General features: G+C 47.9%; 1 protein-coding gene across 1 annotated transcript; it reads right to left on the minus strand.

Annotated features, from left to right (window-relative positions):
- Positions 1-11197: 11197 nt before the first annotated feature.
- Positions 11198-12196, minus strand: NPBWR2 (neuropeptides B/W receptor 2). The gene has a single exon (XM_010569764.1). It carries the CDS (start codon positions 12194-12196, stop codon positions 11198-11200), a length of 999 nt encoding a protein of 332 aa, XP_010568066.1.
- Between the last annotated feature and the right edge of the window lie 9195 nt (positions 12197-21391).

Raw genomic sequence — 21391 nt, forward strand, 5'->3', positions numbered from 1 at the left:
GGCTGAGGAACAGCCACCCTCCCTTTGTAGTTCTTGGTTGGGTTTTTAAATAGAGTTATGTCCTCTGAAAAAATATACCAGTGTTTCACCTTTTTTCAATGATGATTTTGTTATAAAGACTATGCTGCAACGATCTTACATAATCAAGTACTCAATAAATGTGTGTTTACTAAGCTTTTGGGCAATTCTGTGGCTCTCGCAGTGAATGTGTTTAGGCATTCTGTTCAATGCTCAGTGGAGTTTGTTATAAGAGCAACAAAAACCTGAAAGCAAAAGCTTTATTGTACTGTGCCTATGGAGTTAAAGGCTTGCGATCAGCTGGCCGGCTGAAGCGCAGGCTCTTGAATTCTCTTCTGAAATGGTTGTGTTGGTATGATTTTACAATTACTGCAGTGTAAATGACAATTTCCTAGGTGGCTACTTGTGTGCTTTAATAAAGGAATATAAAACTCCCTGTACTTTGAATGATGTGGAGTCTGAGAGACTTAACCGCGTGGATCAGGGGATGTCTCATCTGTGCTGCTGGCGGGATCTTTACACGTGGGCTGATTTTTCCAGCTAAACCCACCGCTGAGCATGTGCAATAACACCGAAGCATCCGACCCCTTCTTATTGAGGTCAGTGGGAACTTTTTGTTATACAGGCAACTTTGTCTGCAGGCAACCTGGAAAGAGAAGGTGCGAAAAGGCTAGAAAAGGGGTGGTTGGAGAGAAGCGTGAGCTGCCTGCACCCTGCCAGCCTCCGCGCCTGCTCTGGGTCTCGCAACAGGCGATGCTGGCAGCTGCCTGCTCTTAGAGGTGAAGTCTGATGCAGGACTGAAACAAACTCTTCCCACACACTCTCCCCACACCTCCCCGGGCTTACGGGGTTAGGCATGATCATGGAGAGCAATGAATTACGGAACGGCTCTGAAAATAAAGCCACAGTAATATTCTGTAGCCGGGAAAGGTGGATTAGCCAGTGAGATGTGCAATAAGGAAAGCACCTTCTCTCTGCATGGAGATCAATATTCCTACTCTGGCAGGTAAATATCAGGAGAGGTTTTTTTTATTAACAATGGTGATTTAAAAAAAATATTTTTTTTTTTTAAAAAGAAAGAAAATTGGTGAGAAAAGAATTGAAATCTTTATTTCTTTTCTAGTGCAGTTAATTATAAGTACCCAGGGGTGAGGTCTTATAGCAAAGCCATAAACCAAAGTACTTTATTCAGTATTATGGGATTTATTAATGTACTAAGCGTTCTCCCTGCTGCTGCTGGCTGGAGACAACTGCTGGAAAGGCCGAGGAATGGATGAGCTGGGGCCTGAGCTCTCCCCCGAGGAGCTCCTTGGCTCACGGCACTGGCACGTCTGGGCAGATCTCTGGCTTTGGAAGGATGCTTTCCTCTGCTGGTGCTACCTCTCCCTTCCTCTCCCCCTGCCCAGGCTGTTCAGCTGACAACTTTTCCCCCAACATGAACCACAGTTTCTAAAAGCAGAAATAAGGTGCAGAATTTACACCTTCACTGAAGTTTGGATGGTTTTATGCCATGGGAAGAACTTACCCGGGGAGGTGCTGAGTTATCCTTTACTGAGCTACAGCTGAGACTGAGATTAATCGGTCTGAGTATTTAGTCAAAATCACCCTCCTCATGCCCACTGCCTGTAGGAGCCACAAAGCCTTTCACCTGCTCCAAATGCCTCTGCCCCTCCCTGAGCCTGGTCCCCTGTGCTGAAGACAATTTTAGCAGGTGGAAGAAACCCTGTCTGCAGAAAACCAAAAGCTGCATTTGCCCCACATGGTGCCCATTGCTCTGTGGCTCAGGCCTTGCCCTGATGAAGACGCTATCTGATGCTGAGCAGTTGCCATGTCTATTTTTCCAAGGTGTTTTTGTGAGGAGCTAGACTGTAAATACATCTTTCCCCACCCCCCCGCCTTTTTTTTTTTTTTTCTGCTAGAGTAAGATTTGTTAACTCATTAAAGAGCAGTAACTGGGCTCTGATCTCTCTCCGGGTACTTTGGGATGTCACTGCTGGGTAGGACAATGTGTGCCCGGAGAGGGATGCCTCTCACCCTGCAATGCTTTATAGGGAAAGTGAGTGCCCTCCATAGTTAGATCCTCTTTGTTTAAATGAAAAGGATCTCCAGAAGCAGCTGGTGCTGGTGCAGCCTTTGCTACCTGCTCAGAAGAGGGACTCAGACTGGCAGCAAAGCGGGCTCTGCCAGAAAAACTCCGGTTTTCTTTCCTACTCATTTCCCTGTCCTTGCCTTCAGCTATTTTTGTGGATAGTTATGCATAAGCAAATTTCTCCTTCCTTCATCAGGGAGAACCTCCTTTGGACAGATCCTGAGCTGTAGCCCTAATTGTGTGTTCATGGCTTCACGCTGTGTTTCCACGTGAATCTCTGTGGTGGCAAAGCTTCGTCGCTGTGACTTTGCAGAATCAGCTGGTAATTCACATCCCTGCTCTTCACCTCCCAAGCTGTCTGAAGGACCAGTTCTTCATCCCTGGCCTTCTCCTGTGCTGAGGAGAACCACAAAGCTGAGATGGGAGGAATAGAGGTTTGCAGGAGGGAAAACTGTCTCAGCTTCGTGGTGGAAAAGGCTTGTGAGGTGGTGAGGTTGGAAGAAGGGAGAGAAAATGGAAGGTGGACCTGAGGCTTCAGCATCAGCCCATAACCCAAGAGTCACGGTGCTGTGTGAGGAACAGGGATGGACTATAAGAAAGTAGAGCATATGCTGTGTGATGCTAATAGGTGTTTGGCAGAGGGTTGTTTTTTTTTTGGATGGGGATGTGATGTTACAGGATCTGTAGCCCCCCCTTGCCATGGCTGAGCTGATGCACATCCATTTTGGGTGGCCTACAGTGACCGCATCCACCTGCCCTTTTGCCCATTTAGACTGAGGCTACATGCCACCTTTGCTCACAACACATGATAACAGATGTGTTAAGATCATAACTCATTTCGAAAGAATGAATTCTAGAATTTTTCCAAGCAAAATGACTACTATTGCGGTGGGTGCACTTTAGGCCAAAGAGCCACACAGCTCACAAACACCCTTTGTTCCTTTTTTCAATACCCTGAAGCTTGGATAAATTGCATGACAGAATGAAATAATCAATAAATAGAGCGACATGGTTATGTATCTTGGCAACGATGATGCTAATCAACCATGTACACCGACTTTGCTCACTCTCTCTCCCTTAATGCAGTGAAATCCCAGCTGTCTGCTGTCAAGGAGCGATGCTGGCTCTCTGCAGCGCTGGGGGACACAGACAGCCCTTTCCCCACCTGCTGCGCCTCCTACTACATATCTTTCTGCTGCAGCAACCTAAAAACCTCACTAAAGGTAGAAAGTGCACAATAATATCTAAGCCCAGCTGGGATCACATTCACCCCCTCCTGGAGAACACCTCTCACGTTCAGATTCTTGGGAATTTGGTCCTGCCGTGGTTAAGCTGCTGGAAGGACCTCTGGGAGCAAACCCAGTCGCTGTGTGCTGGCACGTGGCATCACTTGGGATCTTCCTGAGTAATGAGCAGGTTGGATCATTTGTGGGTCCATATAGCATGGTGTTATACATATCCTTGCCTCTCGCTCCTCTCAAATCCTTGTGCCTTTTGCCATATATAGGTGCTGGATGGGAAATTCTATCTGCACAGCCCATTCAGGCACCTATTCCTGGGAGGTCTCGTAACCTATGCAACAGCCCACACTTGCAGCAAAAGGTATTTTTCCTCCAGTCTATGTTATTGCTGCGAGGGGATGTAGCTCCTGTGCTGTTGGAGTCCTCCTGCCCGCCTGCAGTGGTCCGGGAGAGCATCCGCCGCTTCCCTCCCCTCTGGGCCTGCAGCCAGGCAGGATGGGCTGGAGCCAAGAGCCGAGCAGCACCAGCCCTGCCAAACAGCAGATTTTCAGCATAGCGAAGGATGAATCTGCAAGAAACCAAGCAGGAAACTTGATTTTTTCCAAGGAAACCACCGACAGAATTAACATGTTGCCACAGTCTGGTTTTTGGTTGCATCAGATCACCTTTCTCCCGGCCAGAGAGAGGAGGGGAGGCAAAGTTTGAACTGGCTCTGTCCGTTCTATAAACATTGATTTCTCTGTGTGTTTTCAGTCTGCCATGTGCAGTGAGTGCTCCTAAAAGCTCATGCCACGCTGATTCATTCAGTGATGGGGAATAAAAACACAAGCTATGTAGTCAATATGAAATCAAGATTAATGGCTTTTCGGCTTGATTTCCTCTGCATGAAATGAATCCCATGTTGTGATTTGGGTATTTAATGTTTGTTCAATGTTAGGCATTAGTAGAAACTTCTCTGCGTGCACAGGTCATCTGTTCACATATTTTGGACTTTCCCTCATCTCAGCCTTGCACTGCTCTTGCTTTACTTAACCACAGAGAAAATTCCTGGAGATAATCACTTGCCTCCAGGGATTAAGTGTAAAAGAGCAGAAAATGAGCCCAACCTCTGGTGCTGGTGTTTATCCTTGCTCCCTGCATTCCTGTGGTGGCTGGGAGGTGGGTATGGAAAACCGACCAGGGCTGCTCTCCCCGCAGTTTGCTTTGGCATCTGCACTGGGGTTTAGTTTGAATGTGCTCAGCTGGAAGACTGCCTCTTGTCTTCCCAGAGTGTGTTAGGATGCCACTGAGCCCTTCTGCCTTGGGGCTATCCATCAGGATGGTGTATGATGAGCTGCCCAGCTCTGACCTGCCCCGTATCAGCCTTATCTCTCCCGGCTTGTGGTCAGCTCGGAAGGAAGGAGCTCAGCTGAGAGTTCCCCATGGCATGGAGGAGCCCGCTGTCTCCATCGCACGGCTAAGAGAAATGTAATTACATCCGTAGCATTTCCATCAATACAAGCCAGCAGCAGGCTGAGTCTCAGGGGAGGGTTTTCATTGCATTGAAATCTGACTTTATTAATTACCAGCCTCTGATCTCGTTTGAGGGTTAAGTTTATGAAACTGAATCCTTATTTCTCTGCTTTCCTTATTCGGCTGCCTTACTGAGTTTTGTACAGTGGATGGTTTGGACCTTAGAAATGTATTCTTCAGGCTTGAGCTGTGCAGGGGAAGCGGCAGCGGAGATGACGGAGATGTACAGAAGTCCTGGTGAAAGACAGAGAATGAAATTACATCTCAGGAAAACTGAAAAGGGGGACAGTTGCCTGCTGTAAAAAGTCTTACTCCCAAACTATAGTTTATTTTTCCCTCGCCGGGAATTCCCCCTTCCCACGTGTGATGCTGGTGGCATCCCCAGGGAGGGGACATTGCGGTGGGGTACTTTAGCAGAGCCAGCATCAGCCTTCGGTGCAGCCCAGGCTGCTCACCTCCTCCCGGGAAAAGCTTTCCAGCCTCTCTCTGCTTATCCAGAGAGCACCAGATTTGGCTGTAGACACTTATGGGAGTGCCTGTTTTTTTATCTAGACATCAAATATTTTTTTTTTAAAGGGAAAATAGCCACTGAACAGCCCTTGAAGCTTCAGGCTAGTGTCTAATTCCGCTCAAAGAGCTTTGTTAGATAATTGTAATACTTTTCTGAGAGAAAATAGAGCAATTGAGGCTCATAATTAAAAGCTATTCAGACAGCTTTGATCTTTCCCTCTGCATCTTGACTTACCAAACACAAATGCCAATGAGAAACTCTTGGCAATATTTACTGTCACTATTCTTGGTGTTTGCCTTTAAATTAACTCCTCTCCCTTCCTTCCAGCAAAAGGGAGGTGGGGGAAGAGAAATGTGCCAATGTGACACGTGGCTTTTTGAGAGGGATTTCTTTGGAAAGATTTTTTTTTTTTTTTTTTGGAGGGTGCCTAGTGTCCTGTCACTCCATGATGACAGCAAGTGTGGAGCTCCTCTGGAGACCTCAGAGCTACCCTAGATCAAAGGTTTATCACCCCAAAACTGCCTCCGGGCACAGCCTCGACTGCAGTGGTGGTGTAGATGGGATAAGCCCCAACACGGTTTGCCCCGGGCATGGGACAGGGAGCTGCCAGTGCTGTGTCCCCACGGCCCACAGAGGGTCCAGAGATGACCTCCTGACTCACCGTGAGATGGACCCCAGCCTGGGGAGTCCTCTTCTTTTCCACAGCAGCTGGGAATATCAACTCTTGAGGTGCCGAGACCCTCTGAAGGCACCCAGCCGGGCTCGTTTCTCCCAGAACTAGCAGCGAAGCCAGAGGATCACCATTTCCTTGGGTTTGCAGCAGGAGCATCAGTGACACATTAGCACCGATCGTCCCTAATCGGGATGACACCCAGGGGCTCCCAGCATCCCGAGGGTGACAAGGTGAGTGCTACAGATAAGTCAGGCTGTACAGAAAAGGGGCAAATTCTTTCTCTTGGATTGCTTTTAACAGCATCCTCTAGAGACCCTTCTGCTTCCTATCTTCCGTATTCCAATTTTTTGCTCATCCATTTTTAATCTCTCTTTTCATTTTTTTCCCATCTAAAGATGCTTCTGAGAGCTGGGCCTTCATCCCTCAGTGGGGTATTATTTCTTTTCTCACCCAAAATCGTGACCAGCCGTAGGAGATAGTGCGAGACTGTGTAAGTACTGGGGGATCACAGCTTTGCGGGAGAGCAAACTGCAGCACAGCTCGGATGAGGACAATTGATTGAAACAGCCATTATTACTTGCTGCAGCACAAAGATTTAAAAAGCAATAGTAATTTCCGATGCCCACCTCTTATCTCGGATGCCTGTGTTTAAAGCCTGCGGTGCAAATATGAGCTCTGTATGAGCCCTAATTCCTGTTTCAGGGGTGGAAAACGGCTGCTTCTTCCTCTCCTGGGGATGATGAAGCACGGTCCTCCAGGGCTGTCCGTCCTCATGGGTGCAGCCGGAGCAGGGAAGGTGATGTCCATCCCGGAGAGGAGGCAGGCAGGAGCCTGCTGCCTTCCTCTGTGCTGCTCCAGTGGGCAGGAGCAAGCGGAAAACCTTCAGCTCCTGCTGCGACCAGAGAGCTGTGAGGTTCCCTGGCACCTTTGCACTCATTAAGACATCCAGGACTGTCCTGGAAGGACATTTCCCTGGCTTTGGGGCTGAGCTGGCTTCCCTGCTCGATGCACGGCTGACTGGGAAGGAGGTGAGGATGGGAGGGAGCCGTGGGGGTCGCTGATTCAGCCTCCTGCGACCCTGCAAGCCCTGGAAGGGATGCTTGGTTTAGAAGGGGATTGATTTGGTGAATTTTTAAGGGGATTTATTTCCCCACTTCCAGTCTTCAGGATGCAGCTAATGTGGGCTGGTGTGATCTGCAGCAAGCCAGCCCCAGCAGCCTGATGAAATTCAAACAAATGAGTGGGCGAGCAGGTTTTCCCTAGGGTAAACTCGTGCAACGAGTGGGCAAGGGTCTCCTCAAAGGTGGTTTCTGCTCTCCCAGAAAAAGCCGTAGCAGCCTGGCCTTGGGTGCCATGCTCAGAGGGTCTGCCCGGACATGGACAGCTTGAGTTTGTGGGCTTCTCTGCAGAAGCACAGTACCAGCCTGCGTGTGAGGCTGAGCAGTGCTGCGGGAGATCCAGCGATGCTGAGCTGAAAGCAGAGAGTGCCGCTTAGTGCCGTCGAGCTGAAACACAGGGTCCCACTGGATGCTCTGCCGGCCGGCACACCGGCCAGCTCGGTGCGCTGGTGGGAACCAGAGCCCCATCAAAGCACAGGAGGAGACCTTGGCCAAAGCAAGCCCCTTCTCCCCCTGTAGCCTTGCACTCCATGAGAAAAAAGGAGCCAACGCTCCCGTCTTAAGCATTTTACATAGAGAAAAGCACGGATGCAGGCAGGATGCTATCATAAGAGGAGATGCTGAGAGATGGGGCTGCTCACCCTCGGGGAGAGAGGGCTCGGGGGGATCTGAGCAATGTCTGTAAATGCCTGATGGAGGATGCAGAGAAGAGAGAGCCAGGCTCTTCTTAATGGTGTCCGGTGGCAGGAGAGGAGGCACAACCTGAAATATGGGAAATTTCATTTATATATAGGAAAAAACTTTTACCGTGAGAGTGGTGAAGTACTGGAACAGGTTGCCCAGAGAAGTGGCATCTCCATCCTTGGAGACATTCAAACCCAAGTGGTCGTGGTCCTGGGCAACCTGCTTTAGGTGACCCTGCTTGAGCAGGGCGGCTGGACTGGGCGATCTCCAGAGGTGCCTACAACCTCAGCCACTCTGTGATTCTGTGACAGTCACGACATTTGCTTCAAATGGGAAAAGCTCCGGCAATGACACTATCAGGTCTTTAAGTGGGTGACTTAGACTCGAACGGTACTTTCCACCTAATGAAATACATTGAGTTTTCCACCTAAAGAAATTTATTGCCTTTCCTACAGACCTAACACCAATAAGCAGTGGCATTGCAGCTAACTAGACAATTTGTGCGTGAGGTGGCATCATCTGAGTCAGTTTTCTGCACTCAGAGAGGTTTTTCCACCTGGGGAGCCCATTGCCAGCAGGTGGCAACCGTGCTAAAGCAGTGGGTGCCCATGATGCCTGCCTGGCTCTGCTCCCTGGCCTTGCTTGGGCTGCTCCAAGGGGTCACACAACACCTCTGCACTCCCTCATCTGCTGCTGGCACCTGCCTCCTTCCCTGTGAAGGTCGGTCAGGACCACAGCACTCACCTTTCCTTCCAGAATTGGCCACCCCTATGGCCCCCAGTCCTCCATCTGCCAGGTCTTCCTCCTCTTCTCCAAATTCTTTTGAGTCATTTGATGCCTCTTGAGAGCCATCAGCACCTTCTAAGTGGAGCTGATCTCTTCTCCAGGTGCTTCCCTGTTCCTCCTCTTGTGACTGGGGCTTGCTAAGCATCACCCCACACACCTGTGTGTCCCAACACACACACACACACTGTCAGGACCGGGTTTTGAAAAATTGTTGTTTGCTGATTGTTGCAAGGTGCAGCTAATGAGAAATAAAGACAAACCAATGCAACTTGGCTCAGGGAACCTTGGGCACTAAATCTGGGGGTTTAAGATTGTGGGATTAAGGACCCACGGCTGTGGTCTGTTCCTCATGAGGCTGGCTGAGACTGGGGATTCAGCTCTTGATCTTCACAGCAAGTTAATGTTACAGTTGGTATAAAAAAGAAAATTCCTGGAGAAGTTTAATGTGGAAGAATGTGTTCTCCTTCATTGTTCTTCCAAAGTTAACACCTTTAATATAGAGAAGGCAACACAAGTGAGCTTGTATTCACAAATGTCTTTTTCTTTTCTAAAAGGGAAAAATGAATTTGCCATCATGATGTATTGAAGGTTGTTAATTTTGGTGTCGGGGCTCTGAGGGCACTGATAGGACTGAATTGCCCTGAGCGGCCTCACCTGGGGTCTCCACCCACACCCTCCCCATTGCTCCAGGAGCCCATTTAAGCTGAGCCCTGCAGTTCCTAACCCTGCTTTGTTAGAGTGATACCTGTTTCCAGCCCTGCCTCCTGGATGGACGGACAGACAGACAGACCTTGGACTTGTGTTGCAGCCTTGTCTCCAGCCCTGTTTTCTGGATAGACCTTGGATGACTGTGGGAGGTAGCTTGTCTCCTAGATGGGCTTTGGTAGGTGCAATATAGCTGGTCTCTAGTCCCACCTTTTGTTTTACTTGTTCTGCACTTTCCTGGTGAAGTTTAGACATGGAAGAGCCCAGCTTGGTGTCTGTGGATCTGAGGAAAGCTGGAGAGAAAAATTTTAGCTGAGACAGCCTTCCTTAAACCAATAATATATATACCCTGTGGGGCTAAAGGGTGTGAGAATAAGCTTTTCACAGCCCTCCTGTTTACTGCAGCCCTACAAGGCAGCTTACTGCTGTGCTTAGCTGGGCATTGCCCTCTAGGACCAAGGGCTGGGGGCAGTTTGGTTTTCGCAGAGGTGACGCGGAGTGTCAGTCTTTGGCATTGCTTTGGCCAAAAAAAAAAAAGTCTCCTTGCATTTAACAAGGTGCTTTGGTGGCTAATATAGAGCCAAAATAACAGAGCTGTGGTGTGTGTGCTATCTTGGCTGCGGTAGATGACTGTTAAGGACTGAATGTGGCCCCAAGCCCCGCTCACCTCTGTAGGTGTGTGGTGGAGGTGAGACTTCTCCATGGCTGCGAAAGCTGGAAGATGTGGTGTGCTCATCCCGCTGTCTATCAGTGAGGGAGAGGTTCCCTTGCTGAGAGAAGGAGCATGGGGTTTCAACATGGTTTTGGTAGTTCTTGAAGCTTTCAATATGGTATTTCTGATCACCGGACTCTTCAAGTCCTGGTTCTGTTGAAGTACTTTTACTATTTGCCTGTTAAAGAACGAGCTTTTTTTCTGCAGTGCTTGCTAGAGTTTTTCTTGTGGCTTATAAAATGCCTTAATTTTGTTACAATTCTACAATGTTTTATTTTACAGTAGGTAAAATGCAATATATATAGCAAAGACATGGGACAAGTAGCGTAAGTTTTCTCTGGTGAAAGAAGGACCAGTCTCTTCCCCCCCCCCCCCATGAGGTTTATTTCATTAATCACTCTTAAATAAATATATATTTGACACTTAACAGGAACAATTAGTTAAAAATAATTTCTAACACAAGTTCCCATAGTTGCCATAGTATTTGTATAGTGTCTTATCACTAGTTTTGAGATCCAAATCTTGCTTTGGTTTAAATTTAAATTTAACTTGTGTTAACAGTTCAGCAGAGGGGATTTGGGTTGGGGGTGGAAAACAGACATCCCTCAAAACTGAAAACAAAGCCATAATACACACACGCACATACATTGACATGAAAATGGTTCATTTTCTCTTCCAAGTACTCGTCTTGCATTCTCTGTCCATTTTTTTGATATTTCACTGAAAGTGCTTGTTAGCTCTGCTCCATGAAACAATCCTCCAAATAACATAGCTATTAAGAACTGAGCATTACATTGATCTAAAAACTAGTCTCCAGCTTGTCTGTGCTGTACAGCAGATGGCAATAAAGGACCATTATGTAGTAGAAGTACACCTCTGAAAAGAAGTTTTCTGTCCTTAATGCTTCAGAGTGTGTCATTAAAACTAAGAATATAGAAATGCAACTTTGAGAAGTTGGGAGGTGCAGAGAGGGGAAAATGCAAAAGTTGCAAGTAAGCAGGACAAACCATGATAATGATAAACAGACGCATACATTACATGTAAATGAAAGAAAGCACATTGTGCATTCATTAGCCGCCCCTTCAGTCGGCAAAGTTGCCCCTGCAAAGCCATGGGACAGAAGGGATCTGCGAGCCCTGACCCACTGTTCAAGAAGTTCTGCACTCCAGCATCTTCCGGAAACTTTTCCGAAAACTGTCATCCAGGAAAGCATACAAGAAAGGATTCAAGCACGAGTTGGCATAGCTTAGGCTGGTGATGAAGTAGGATATACCAATAACCGTGGAGGTCTGGGGCAAGTCAGTGGTCAAAGCCACGATGGTGGCCAAGTGGAAGGGGGTCCAACAGAAGAGACACACAGCCAGGACTATGAAGACCATAATAGTGACTTTCTTCTTGGCTTTGTCCAGGGCTTTAGCATTAGAGTTCAAGTGCATGTTCCTTAGCCTGTAGAGCATCATGGTGTAGAGGATGCAGATGGTGGACACTGGAATGGCAAAGCCAAGGATGAGGGTGTAGATCCTGCTGGCTTTGAACCAAAACCTTTCAGGCTTGGGGAAATTGAGACCACAACTCTTGATCTCCAGGTCATCTATGTAGACATTGGCAAAGATGATGAAAGGGAGAACTATGATGGTGACTAGGATCCAGATGCACAAACTGATGATCCTGGCTGCTCGGTATGTACGATGTGGCATCCTCTTGGACCTGACTGTAGCCAGCACTACCAGATACCTGTCTATGCTCATCACTGTTAGGAAATAAATGCTGGAGAAGATATTGTAGTGGTCTATGGACAAGATGACCTTGCAGAGGACTTCTCCGAAGGGCCAGTAGTGGAGGAGGTGTTCAGCAATATTAATGGGCAAGACAAGTGTGAACAAGTCATCAGCTATAGCAAGGTTCAGGATAAACATGTTTGTCACAGTCTTCATCTTGGGGGCTTTGAGGATCACGTAGATGACAGCAGTGTTGCCTGTGAGCCCAACGGCACAGATCACAGAATAAATCACAGGGAGGATAATGTAGAAATCGGCTGCCTGCTCTTGGAAGGTTAAGTTGAACCTCATGCTGTTGTCCAGGTAGCAGCTGTTGCCTGCATTGCTGCAGGTGCTGTTTAGATCATCCCAGACAGAGTTGTTTCCCATGCCTGCTGGTCGCAGACTACCCTCAGATGTCATTGAAAGCCTTGCTAGCCAGAAGGGAGAGGCTTTTTTTTTTTTTTTTTTTTTTTTTTTCTGTAAGAAGCAGCTGCTATCTCATTTAGAAGTGGGTTATTTCCAAAGAGTGGGTTGTGAGGCAGCATGGACCGTTTAACCTACCTCTCCTGTCCCCCACCATTGCACAAGTTAGATTTTTGAAGTGATCAGGGGGAGAAAAAAAAAAACTAAAAAAAATTGAAAGACACATAAGGCTCTGTGAACAAAGCAAACAAAAGAATTGTAACTCCCTGTGTAAGTCAAGGAACTCTTCTCTCTGAGAGCATCCCAGTGAGCTTTGGCTTTTCTCTGCTGGGGAATTCAAGTGTCTCCAGTTCAGCTGTCTGCAGCAAGAGTCCTTTTTGGGGCTGGCAGGAACAGGGAGGGTAGAGAAGCAGCTTTGTGCCTGGTCAGCTATTCACAGCTCTCAGAGGACTTGAGGGATGGCTGCTGTTTTCACTTGCACAGCGCTTGCTTTTCCATGCCGGAGCAGAAGCGTTGCAGTGTTTAATTACTGCCTTTCTTTGTGTTGGAGTTCAGATGCTTTTCATTGACTGAGATTTCACAAATAATGAAGAACTTTCTGACATGGCTACTCCCCACTCCCAGGGTCCCCTAGCAAAAGAAGGAGGGGAGGGGGAAATAGAGTTCAAGGAGTATTTCTCAAACTAAGGGTTAAAGGGGCTTAATTCACAATTAAAGTAACTCTTTAAGCATGGGTAGGTTATGGTCTTAGTCAATGTGAAGACCATCCCTGTCGCAAACAACTGTGGCAGCACAGAAAACTTGGCACAGATTGACAGCCAAACCTGTAAATCTCAAAAGTTCAGGATTATTCAGGGAAGTGGGGGAAGTACCCTGAAAGCAAATCTGCTTTAGAGTCAAAGCAAGAATTACCCCATCTATTTACAGTGGCTACATCCATCCCTATCGCCTGCCCCGTACTCCCAAGAATTCCTCCGCAGGGAAGCGAATGAACAAACCGACCCCCTCTGTGAAGATCAAAGATTCGGTAACTTGGTCCCCAGGCTCTGCAAAGAGAAGTGCCTCGCTTAGCTTGCAATTTTGCTGTTGCGCGGGCAATAAAGTGAGCAGGACCGCCAAGGTTGGGGAATGGAAGGTTGATTTGTCCCTTACCTGGCGAGCGGCTCTGGCTGCCTCCTCCAGCACCTGCTGCTCTGCGCTGTTGAGCCTCTTGTCTCTAATCCCAGTTGGAGGAGGGTCTCTGGGATGCTGACGTTCCCCGGCTTTGCGATCACATCAACATGGTGGCTCCGTGTGTGCGTTGCATGTCTGAGCAATTAGAACTTGTTCCCACCGAGGGAGGCGGGGGGGGAGTTTTCTCTGTGCGGGGCTATTTCAATAGTAAATAAGGTAGATGCTGGTAAGCAGCTGATGCTCCGGGGTTGTTCTCTTCAGGAATGAGGGAGATGTTGAGGGGCACAGGCAGCATCCAGGGCTGGCAAGCTGTGGCTGGCTGAATGAGGGATGTTTGAAATGGTGGGAAGGGGGGGGGGTTTAAACTGCTTCAATAGGGAACGCTGGCTGGTTTTAACAAAGGAAGATGCACAAATGGGGGTGGGGGGGGAGTGGGAGGAGGGTATACAACATTACAGTGCTCAAAATGAACAAATATACAGACGTACCTTGCCAGATCTGCGCTGGTTTCAGCTGCTCTGGGGAAGCTCAGCTGGTTTTCCCCAGCTGGGTCTCTGGTCCAGCTTTGGAAATGCAGTTAAATCCTTCAGATGTGCATCACAAGATGCAGGAGTCCTGTGAAGCTTGACAGAAATGCACCCCAGGTTATACAGCAAAACCAGCAACAATGTAAGATCGCTTTACCTTCATGTCCATATAAAAAGAGGGGAAAAAGGAAATCGAGGGTCTTTTGATTCTCCTTTAGCCTTTTAAATGTATCCCCCAGCTGCAGGTTGCCTGACCTTTGTTTCAATACCAGGTGAGAGAAAATGCAGGCATCCATCAGTGCTATGCCTGGCAGAGTGTAGTGTCATTTAACCAAGTGGGTCAGCTTGTTTATATGAGCCACGTAGCTAAGAGCTGTGTTGACTTTGCTCCTCTTCCATAGATGTTTACCCTTTTCTTGCAAGATTACTGTGCACCAGTAACTGGGTGGGAACAAAATACTTCATCGCACACAAAGAGGTAACTCCTTAAGACCATGGATATAACTGACTTTTCAGCAGATGGTAATTTTTTTTATGCCCAGTGTACAACTATTACAGATACTTTCTGTATCTTGGGCATAATCTGACCAGCCATTAGGCCTAAACAAAATTAAAAAGAAATTAAAGATTGCCCAAGAAGGTGCATAGGAATGATATGGATGATACTTCTTCGGATGAAAGACCCCCTGAGCCCTCCTCTTGCCTGTTTTGGGAAAACTGGCACAGTTTGTAAGTACTTGGAGAGGAAGCAAGGTTTTGATAGGTCTGCAGGGGGGAGGCAGTTTTCCAGGAATTGTTGTTGTCTTTGTCAAAGAGAAGAAAATGCTGGAAGACAGAGAATTTCAGGAGAATGTGATGTTAAATTTACTGATCTGTAACAGTTCCCCAGGGCAAAAGGGTGTAAGAGCATTTTGCACTGAAAATCCTTTCATCGTGGCTTTCTGTTTTTCAGCATAAAGCACATCTCTCGGGTCTCTGGGAGAGCTTAAAAGCTGTCCTTTCACTCCCCAAACTATATTATCTTGGAACTGGCTGTCATGCTGCCTTGGCCAGTGGCTGGGTGCCCAGGTGCTGCATATTTAGGGACAAGCTCATAAGGGGCTGGGAGTTTGGGTGCTGGGGAGGGCTGCAGGGGCTGGCTGTGCTTCTCCGGATCATGCCAGGGCTGCATCCCTCCCCGGCTGCCTGTGCCGCCTTCCTTCTCGTTATCCGTAGTGAGCACAGTCTTGGCTGGGATGTGTTTGATTAAAACAACTTTGTCAGAGATGAGATGGAGACTAAGAATTTAATCTCATTGTCTGGTGTGAGTTGAGGGGCTTTTAGTTCTTTTACATCCCCCAGACAAATTCACAACACCTACTTCTGAGCTGTGCTCCTTGCCTCTTCCTCTAACAGATTTGCAGTAAAACTTGCCTGCTTTGGGGAAAGCAATTGCAAACAGAACTAAATTCATGCATGAAATTGCGTTGCAGCAGGAGCGCTCCCATCAACAAAGGGAAAATCTTTCCCTTGTGTCAGCTCTGGGTCTGACCAGTGTGAGCTCTGGATCGGACCAGGGCCAGCAGTTGAGCACAGAGGAGGCATGTGTGTGTATTGGCATGATGTGAAACAAGTTGTGCCTGGAGGGAAGGCTGAGAGGATGTTTTATTCATCTTGTTTTCTCTGGCTGGGTGTCCCTTCCACTTGATTATAAATGTTACAGTGGCACAAAGCCCTGAAAATCAAGTGCTAGTTCAAGTTGTTGTTACGAAGGGCACAAGCTGTATTTTTTCCCCTCTGAGCCTCTCGGACCGATCCTTGTGCAGGCAGCTCCATCACCAGCATGGTGCAAGAGGGACAAAGTTTCTCTCCCTGGCAAATGCATGCCATGGAGATGGACTTTGCCTCTTGAAAACCGTGTTCACTCTATGCAGCTCGAGTCAGCTGTGCAAACAGAAAGAAAAGGCAGTAAATTAGGGAGGGGGAAATCCCTTGCAAGGCTAAATCAATGGTGCTTTATGGCCATCATAAAGGTGATGTGCTGCTGACTCCAGACAAAGGCCATCCATCATTTTGGAGTTATGGAGAACTGTGCTGCCACTGGTGCCTGGAGAACATCAGGAGTGCTCACACCTGGCTGGGGACAGGCAGGGCAGAAGGTTTCTTTGCCTGGGTTGCTTTTGGAAAGCACTGCAAAACATCTGCTCGAATGATGGGGTTATTTCCCCACCAACAGTGTGAGTGATGCTGTCTGAGCCCTCTGAGATGCTTCAGCTCTCCAGTGAGGGCATGGTGCCTAAAGGGTTGTCTAAGGCAGAAAGATGCCTCCTCTAATGAGGGACCAGTGAGGACCTCTCCAGGTCACTAGGAGCAAAGCCTACCTCACCTCCCTTCTTAATCCACAGGGGCAATTAAAGAGGATGAGTTACTCTGGATCAGCCCGAGATGGACCCCGTTTTTCTTCTCCTTTTTCAAAGTCGCAGTACTCTCGGCTGGATTTAATTTTGAAACTTTGTTGAATTAAGGCTGCTCTTTATTCTATGCAGGAGTACCATGGGAGATGAAACCAGGCTTGCTGGAGGGGTGACTTCACCGGGGAAGAGAATGAGTGTGTTCTTCCTGCAAGGGCTCACAGGGATAGAAGACGTGTTCAGCCATTTAAAATTCAATGAATTAACTGCAGGAAAGAAAATGGAGAACTGATTATGCTCTGCTCTACCTGGGGGTAGTTATGTTGGAAATTTTTAATGCACCTGTGCTACAGCTGCCTAAAGTCACAGATCACCTGCTGATCAGGCAGTAGCTTTCCAGGGCTTCTTCACCCCCTTTGAAAAGTATATTCTTGTCTTTGGAGTAGAATTCAAGGACAGCTGCTAAATAAAGCAAAATGAAGATGGCTTCTTTGTTACCCCAGGTGCCCCTCAGGATGCACCTTGCTTTTGGCATTCTCCCTTTGGGAACAAGGTATGATCAGCTCCCTGTGGTCACGGTGCTGGTGTTCCTTGTCCTTTTCTGGGGTGGGCTTTGAGCCTCACCTGCGTGTCTGTGTGACAGTCATCCTGGGAAGTTCCACAGACAATTTGCAGAGATGGAGCAGAGGTGTGACCGAAAAGCTGGGGCTCACAGAAGGGTGTAATCATGTGAGCAGGTCAGATCTGGAGTGGGATTCTCGTTCTAGGACTCCAGCTTTCCTGGACATCTAAAGGGATTGCTTTCCCCTCTGCTTCACTTCTCCGCTTTGGAGGAAGGGGTTGGGCAGTGCTGGGCTCAGCATCCCTCCCAGCACCTAAGCCAGGGAGCAGTATCCCTCTGCTTCACAGGTCTTGGACACGACCTCGGAGCTCCTGCAGTCACCAGAGAAGTCCTGTGACTGGGTCCAGTTTGATAAGGCTGCTTTTCTTCACACCCTTGCCTCTTGAGGGATTAGCTGGGGAGATAATCCTGTTTTCTTGGGTTCCGGCTGCTGTCAAAGAGTCAAGTTCATACCAAGGACACAGATACACAATCAATACTCTTTGTTCACCAAAACAAAATGTTCTCGGCTGACTATCTTGCAGTCACTGGTTATTAGGGTGATTTATTTTATATGAGGTGTTCAGGCTTTTCAAAAGGTGGTACAGCACTACATGTTAATATCCAGAACCGATTGTGTCAAATGGTCTGTAAGTGATGGCTTCTGGTGAGAAAAGCCAGTGTGCCTGGTCAGGTTAGTTATTGTAGGATAACGTTCACTGTGGTGTAACCTCTGCCTTGGGGCTGAGTCTCCCCTGAGCTGCTCTGGTCCCAGCCTGGGGACACACAGAGGTTGATCACCGCATTCCCCAGGAACCACCTCCTCCTCCCCAGCGTGGTGCTGGCTGTAAGAGTCGGTCAGAAAATTAGCATTGTCTCAACATTGTCATCAGGAACATGAACAGTACGCTACCTGACAACAGCCTGTTTGGAGCGCAGCGGCCGGTCCCAAGGATGGAATGTGCGGTACAAGGTTCTTGGAAGGTACCTGACTGGAACCGTTAGAGATAACCGCATAGCTACTGTCAAAAAGGATGGATTGCCACTGTTGGCATAACACCGATGAAGAAATCATGAACTTTGGATGAACTTTGCTTCATTATAATACGAAAACACACCTCCTGGTCGAAGGCTACCTGCCTCCAAGACTAACCACGCCTCGGACACTGAGCCCGCGCCTGCGTGATAGCCTCACTTGAGAAGGGCAGAGATATGATAATTGTATTCTGAGAAGGGTGGGGACTCCTGAGGCAGAGGTGGAGTAAGGTGTGTTACTAAGCATAAAAGATGACTTCTGAACAATGGAAGTTTGAAGCTTCCCCACCAGACCACGATGATTGACGATGCAGCATCAGCTGGACCCGGGACCGTTAGAATGTCGTGAGATCAGCGGTGGTAGCTATAACCCCTCTTTCTCCTCTCTCTAAACTTTACTTTTCTCCTTTCTTTCACCCATCTCTATCGCGTGCCTCCTCGCAGGCAGTACAATAAAGTTTTACTGTGTGATTGCTGCTATCCCCTTTGGTGTTGGTCACCTTAATTTTGCACTTTCGAGATCGTAGCAAACGAACCATCACGAGTCCACCGAGTGGACCGTGACACTGGCTCAGCAAAGGAGCAGTCGGTGAGTGTTGGGGTGAGCTGGAAAGGAGAAACCTGAGCTTATTCATCACCCCTGTGCTGGGTACTTCCCCTTTTGACACAAGCTGGGACAAGTCCTCCTGCTTCCTAACCCTTCCTGGCCAAAGCGAGCCAGGTTGGCTTAGGCAGATGATGGTGCTTACCTTGTGGGACACCCCTGGGAACCAGGTAAGGGGTGTAGGTGCTGGTTTTTCTGGGGGGGTGAGGATAGAGCAGATGTCTCCATTAGTGAACTGGTGAATTGTGAGTGAAGAAAGTGCCTTTGAATGATAATAACAATTGCAATGGATCCAGCAGCCGGTGACGCATCCAACCCGCCACAAGCTGCAGTGAAGGCAAAGTGGCACTGGAGGTGCTTTAAAGAAAATCAGAGTAATGAGTCTTACTTACAAACGGCCTGTTTTTGTCTGGCAAGAGATGTATCAATAACTGCCCCATCTCTGCCTCTGCAGGGGAGCAATCAAGACAAATGCCATGTGAGTAATTTCCTCAGACCAAAGGCGATGGGGAATAAAAGCTGTAGCACTGGGAGGTGGTGGGTGAGCGGCTGGAGCTGTTTGCTCCCTTCCTGCAAGCCAGGAAAGAGGCTGTGACGCTCCTGCAATGGGTCAGTCCTCATTCCCAGCAGGTTTTGGAGGCCCTGGCTCTTCTGCAGGACATCCCCAGCTCCTTGGTGCCGACACAGCCCTGGCCTGGACATGTTCCCAGAGGTGTGATCCAGCTGTGGAGGGTGAGTGGCATCGCAAGAGGCTGCCTGGCTCCCAGCAAGGAGCTGGTGCTGTCAGAATGCCTCTGCCGTCCTGGTAGCGGTGTGTTAATTAATAGAGCTCTGGCAGTGTACCTGCAGCCGTATGAGCAAGGACACGGTGCCAGTCTTGCTGCAGTTTATAGGTATCGGTGAGAATTTAAAGAGTGCAGGCAGAAAACTATGCAGCTTCTTTAAACACCTTCCCTGCCCCCCCGCTGGTCTGGCTTCAAACAGCCTTGTTTCGCCTAGAAATTAAAATAGATTTCCATTCCAGGATGCTTTTATTCTCCAGTATTTTTTCCTGCTTTTCCCCAGGGCTGTATTTTGGTTTGTTTTCTGGCCTGAGGCAGTCCAGTCTGTCCAGACCAAGAGCTCTTTGGGAGAGAAAGGTTTCTGGAAGGGGAATCTCACCCTTTTCAATGCCTTCATCTCCTTTGTGGGGTGTGTGGGGCTCGGGGCAGTGGCTGGAGGTGCCAGGCAGCAGCCTGGGGTTCCCCTTGTCCTGCTGGTGCCGCTACGAGCAGCGGGCAAAGGCTGTCCTGCAGCTTGTCCTGTGATGGCTCTGACTGCTGCAGGGATGCTGCTGCCTCATCCTCCTTAACTCTACTTGGAAGCAGAGAAAATTAATCTGCTGGATCGATCGATTTGTCTTCTGGGCTTGGAGCTTTTGCCGTTCCCTATCTCAGGTTTTTTCCATCAGCCCATGTGAGTCACAGCTTTTGTGTAATCTGACTATGGGACCTATGCCTGTGAGGAAAAAGCATTGTATGTGACAGTACTTCATGCTGCAGTACTCTAGGTTACAGTTAATTGCTTGCTTTTGCAGCTGTCTTGGAATGCCATTAACTCTTGAAACTATCAATGACCGTTGAAAAGTTAACAGGATTCTGTTTTTCTGCTGGTTGCCTTTAGCAGATGTGCACGGCATGTTGACAAGGGGGTTCTCCAGCACAGTTGTTGGATTGCAGAGATAACAAGAGAGACCTAAGGAGGAATCCTAGTTTAAAAAGATTGGAGTAAAAGCAAAATAAAAGGATGTTAATTGCCCTAACTGGGTGGAAAAGGAATGGGTGTGAGTCAGGAGGTAGAGATCTGCTCTTCTCCTGGGTCCCCATCCACACTGCGCTTTCTAGTGCCCTGCTGCTGGCAGATGAGGGTTGTGTAGGACATGCGTGCTATCTAGTGCTGCAACCCATTGGTGTCCCATGCAGGAACCAAGCATTAATTATTTGCTATTAAACTGATTATTATACAGCTGCTAAGAGCCCTTGGTATCTGTGCCACTTCCAGGTGATACAAGTTGTCACTTTGACTTTTTTAATGACATCTGAACTGTCATTTCTGAAAACTCACCCTTTCTGTCATTGCTTCACCTGCTTTGAAAGCTAAGAGGCTTTGCAAACAGCAGTGTTGCAAACGGTTTTTAATGCATCCTTGGAAAACCAGCATGGAGCCCTTCAGGGATGCTAGCCGGGGAGCAGGCTCTGTGCAATATATTCCAATATCTCTAAGCAACAGCTAAATGTGTCACCTCATCTGCTTAAGTAGCAGAGCTCCTCTGGCCTAAAAGCCTAATCATCGGAGGGTTATGGAATGCAAATAGCTGCTGAATAAATTTGCTGCTTTGTTCACTCCGGTTTCCCCTCCCTGCCTGTGTTATGACAATGAAATGACTCATTTTCACCTTAATATCGTGTTTTAGAAAGATGTTTTAATGTTTTGTGCAATGTTCATTGTTTAAAAAAGAAACACAACATGTGAAATCTGTCTTCTGGCACAACGTTTTCCAACAGTAAGGACTATGGTCACTTATTACAGCTCACTTTTGCATTTAATACCAACCTGACCTACTTAAATAGGTCATTGTAATTCATGTGACCCAATATCTGCTAAGAAAAATTTGGATTTAAGAGCATGATCCTTGTTGGATGTGTCAACATGATGGAGGAAATGAAAGTTGGATAACTGAGGTGAGCTTAGTAGGGAATGGTGTGCTATCAAACACCAAGAAAAAAATAAAAGGGGAAGGGAAGGCATTCTTGCAAAGTGAGGTTTACAGCTGGTGCTGTCTGCTCCTCT

This window comes from Haliaeetus leucocephalus, unplaced genomic scaffold (assembly GCF_000737465.1).
Source record: "Haliaeetus leucocephalus isolate CR32 unplaced genomic scaffold, Haliaeetus_leucocephalus-4.0 Scaffold273, whole genome shotgun sequence".
Taxonomy (NCBI): Eukaryota; Metazoa; Chordata; class Aves; order Accipitriformes; family Accipitridae; genus Haliaeetus; species Haliaeetus leucocephalus.

Bases quoted from the DNA above. Each gene is read 5' to 3' on its own strand.
- NPBWR2 (XM_010569764.1), bottom strand. From the start codon at position 12,196: ATGGGAAACAACTCTGTCTGGGATGATCTAAACAGCACCTGCAGCAAT.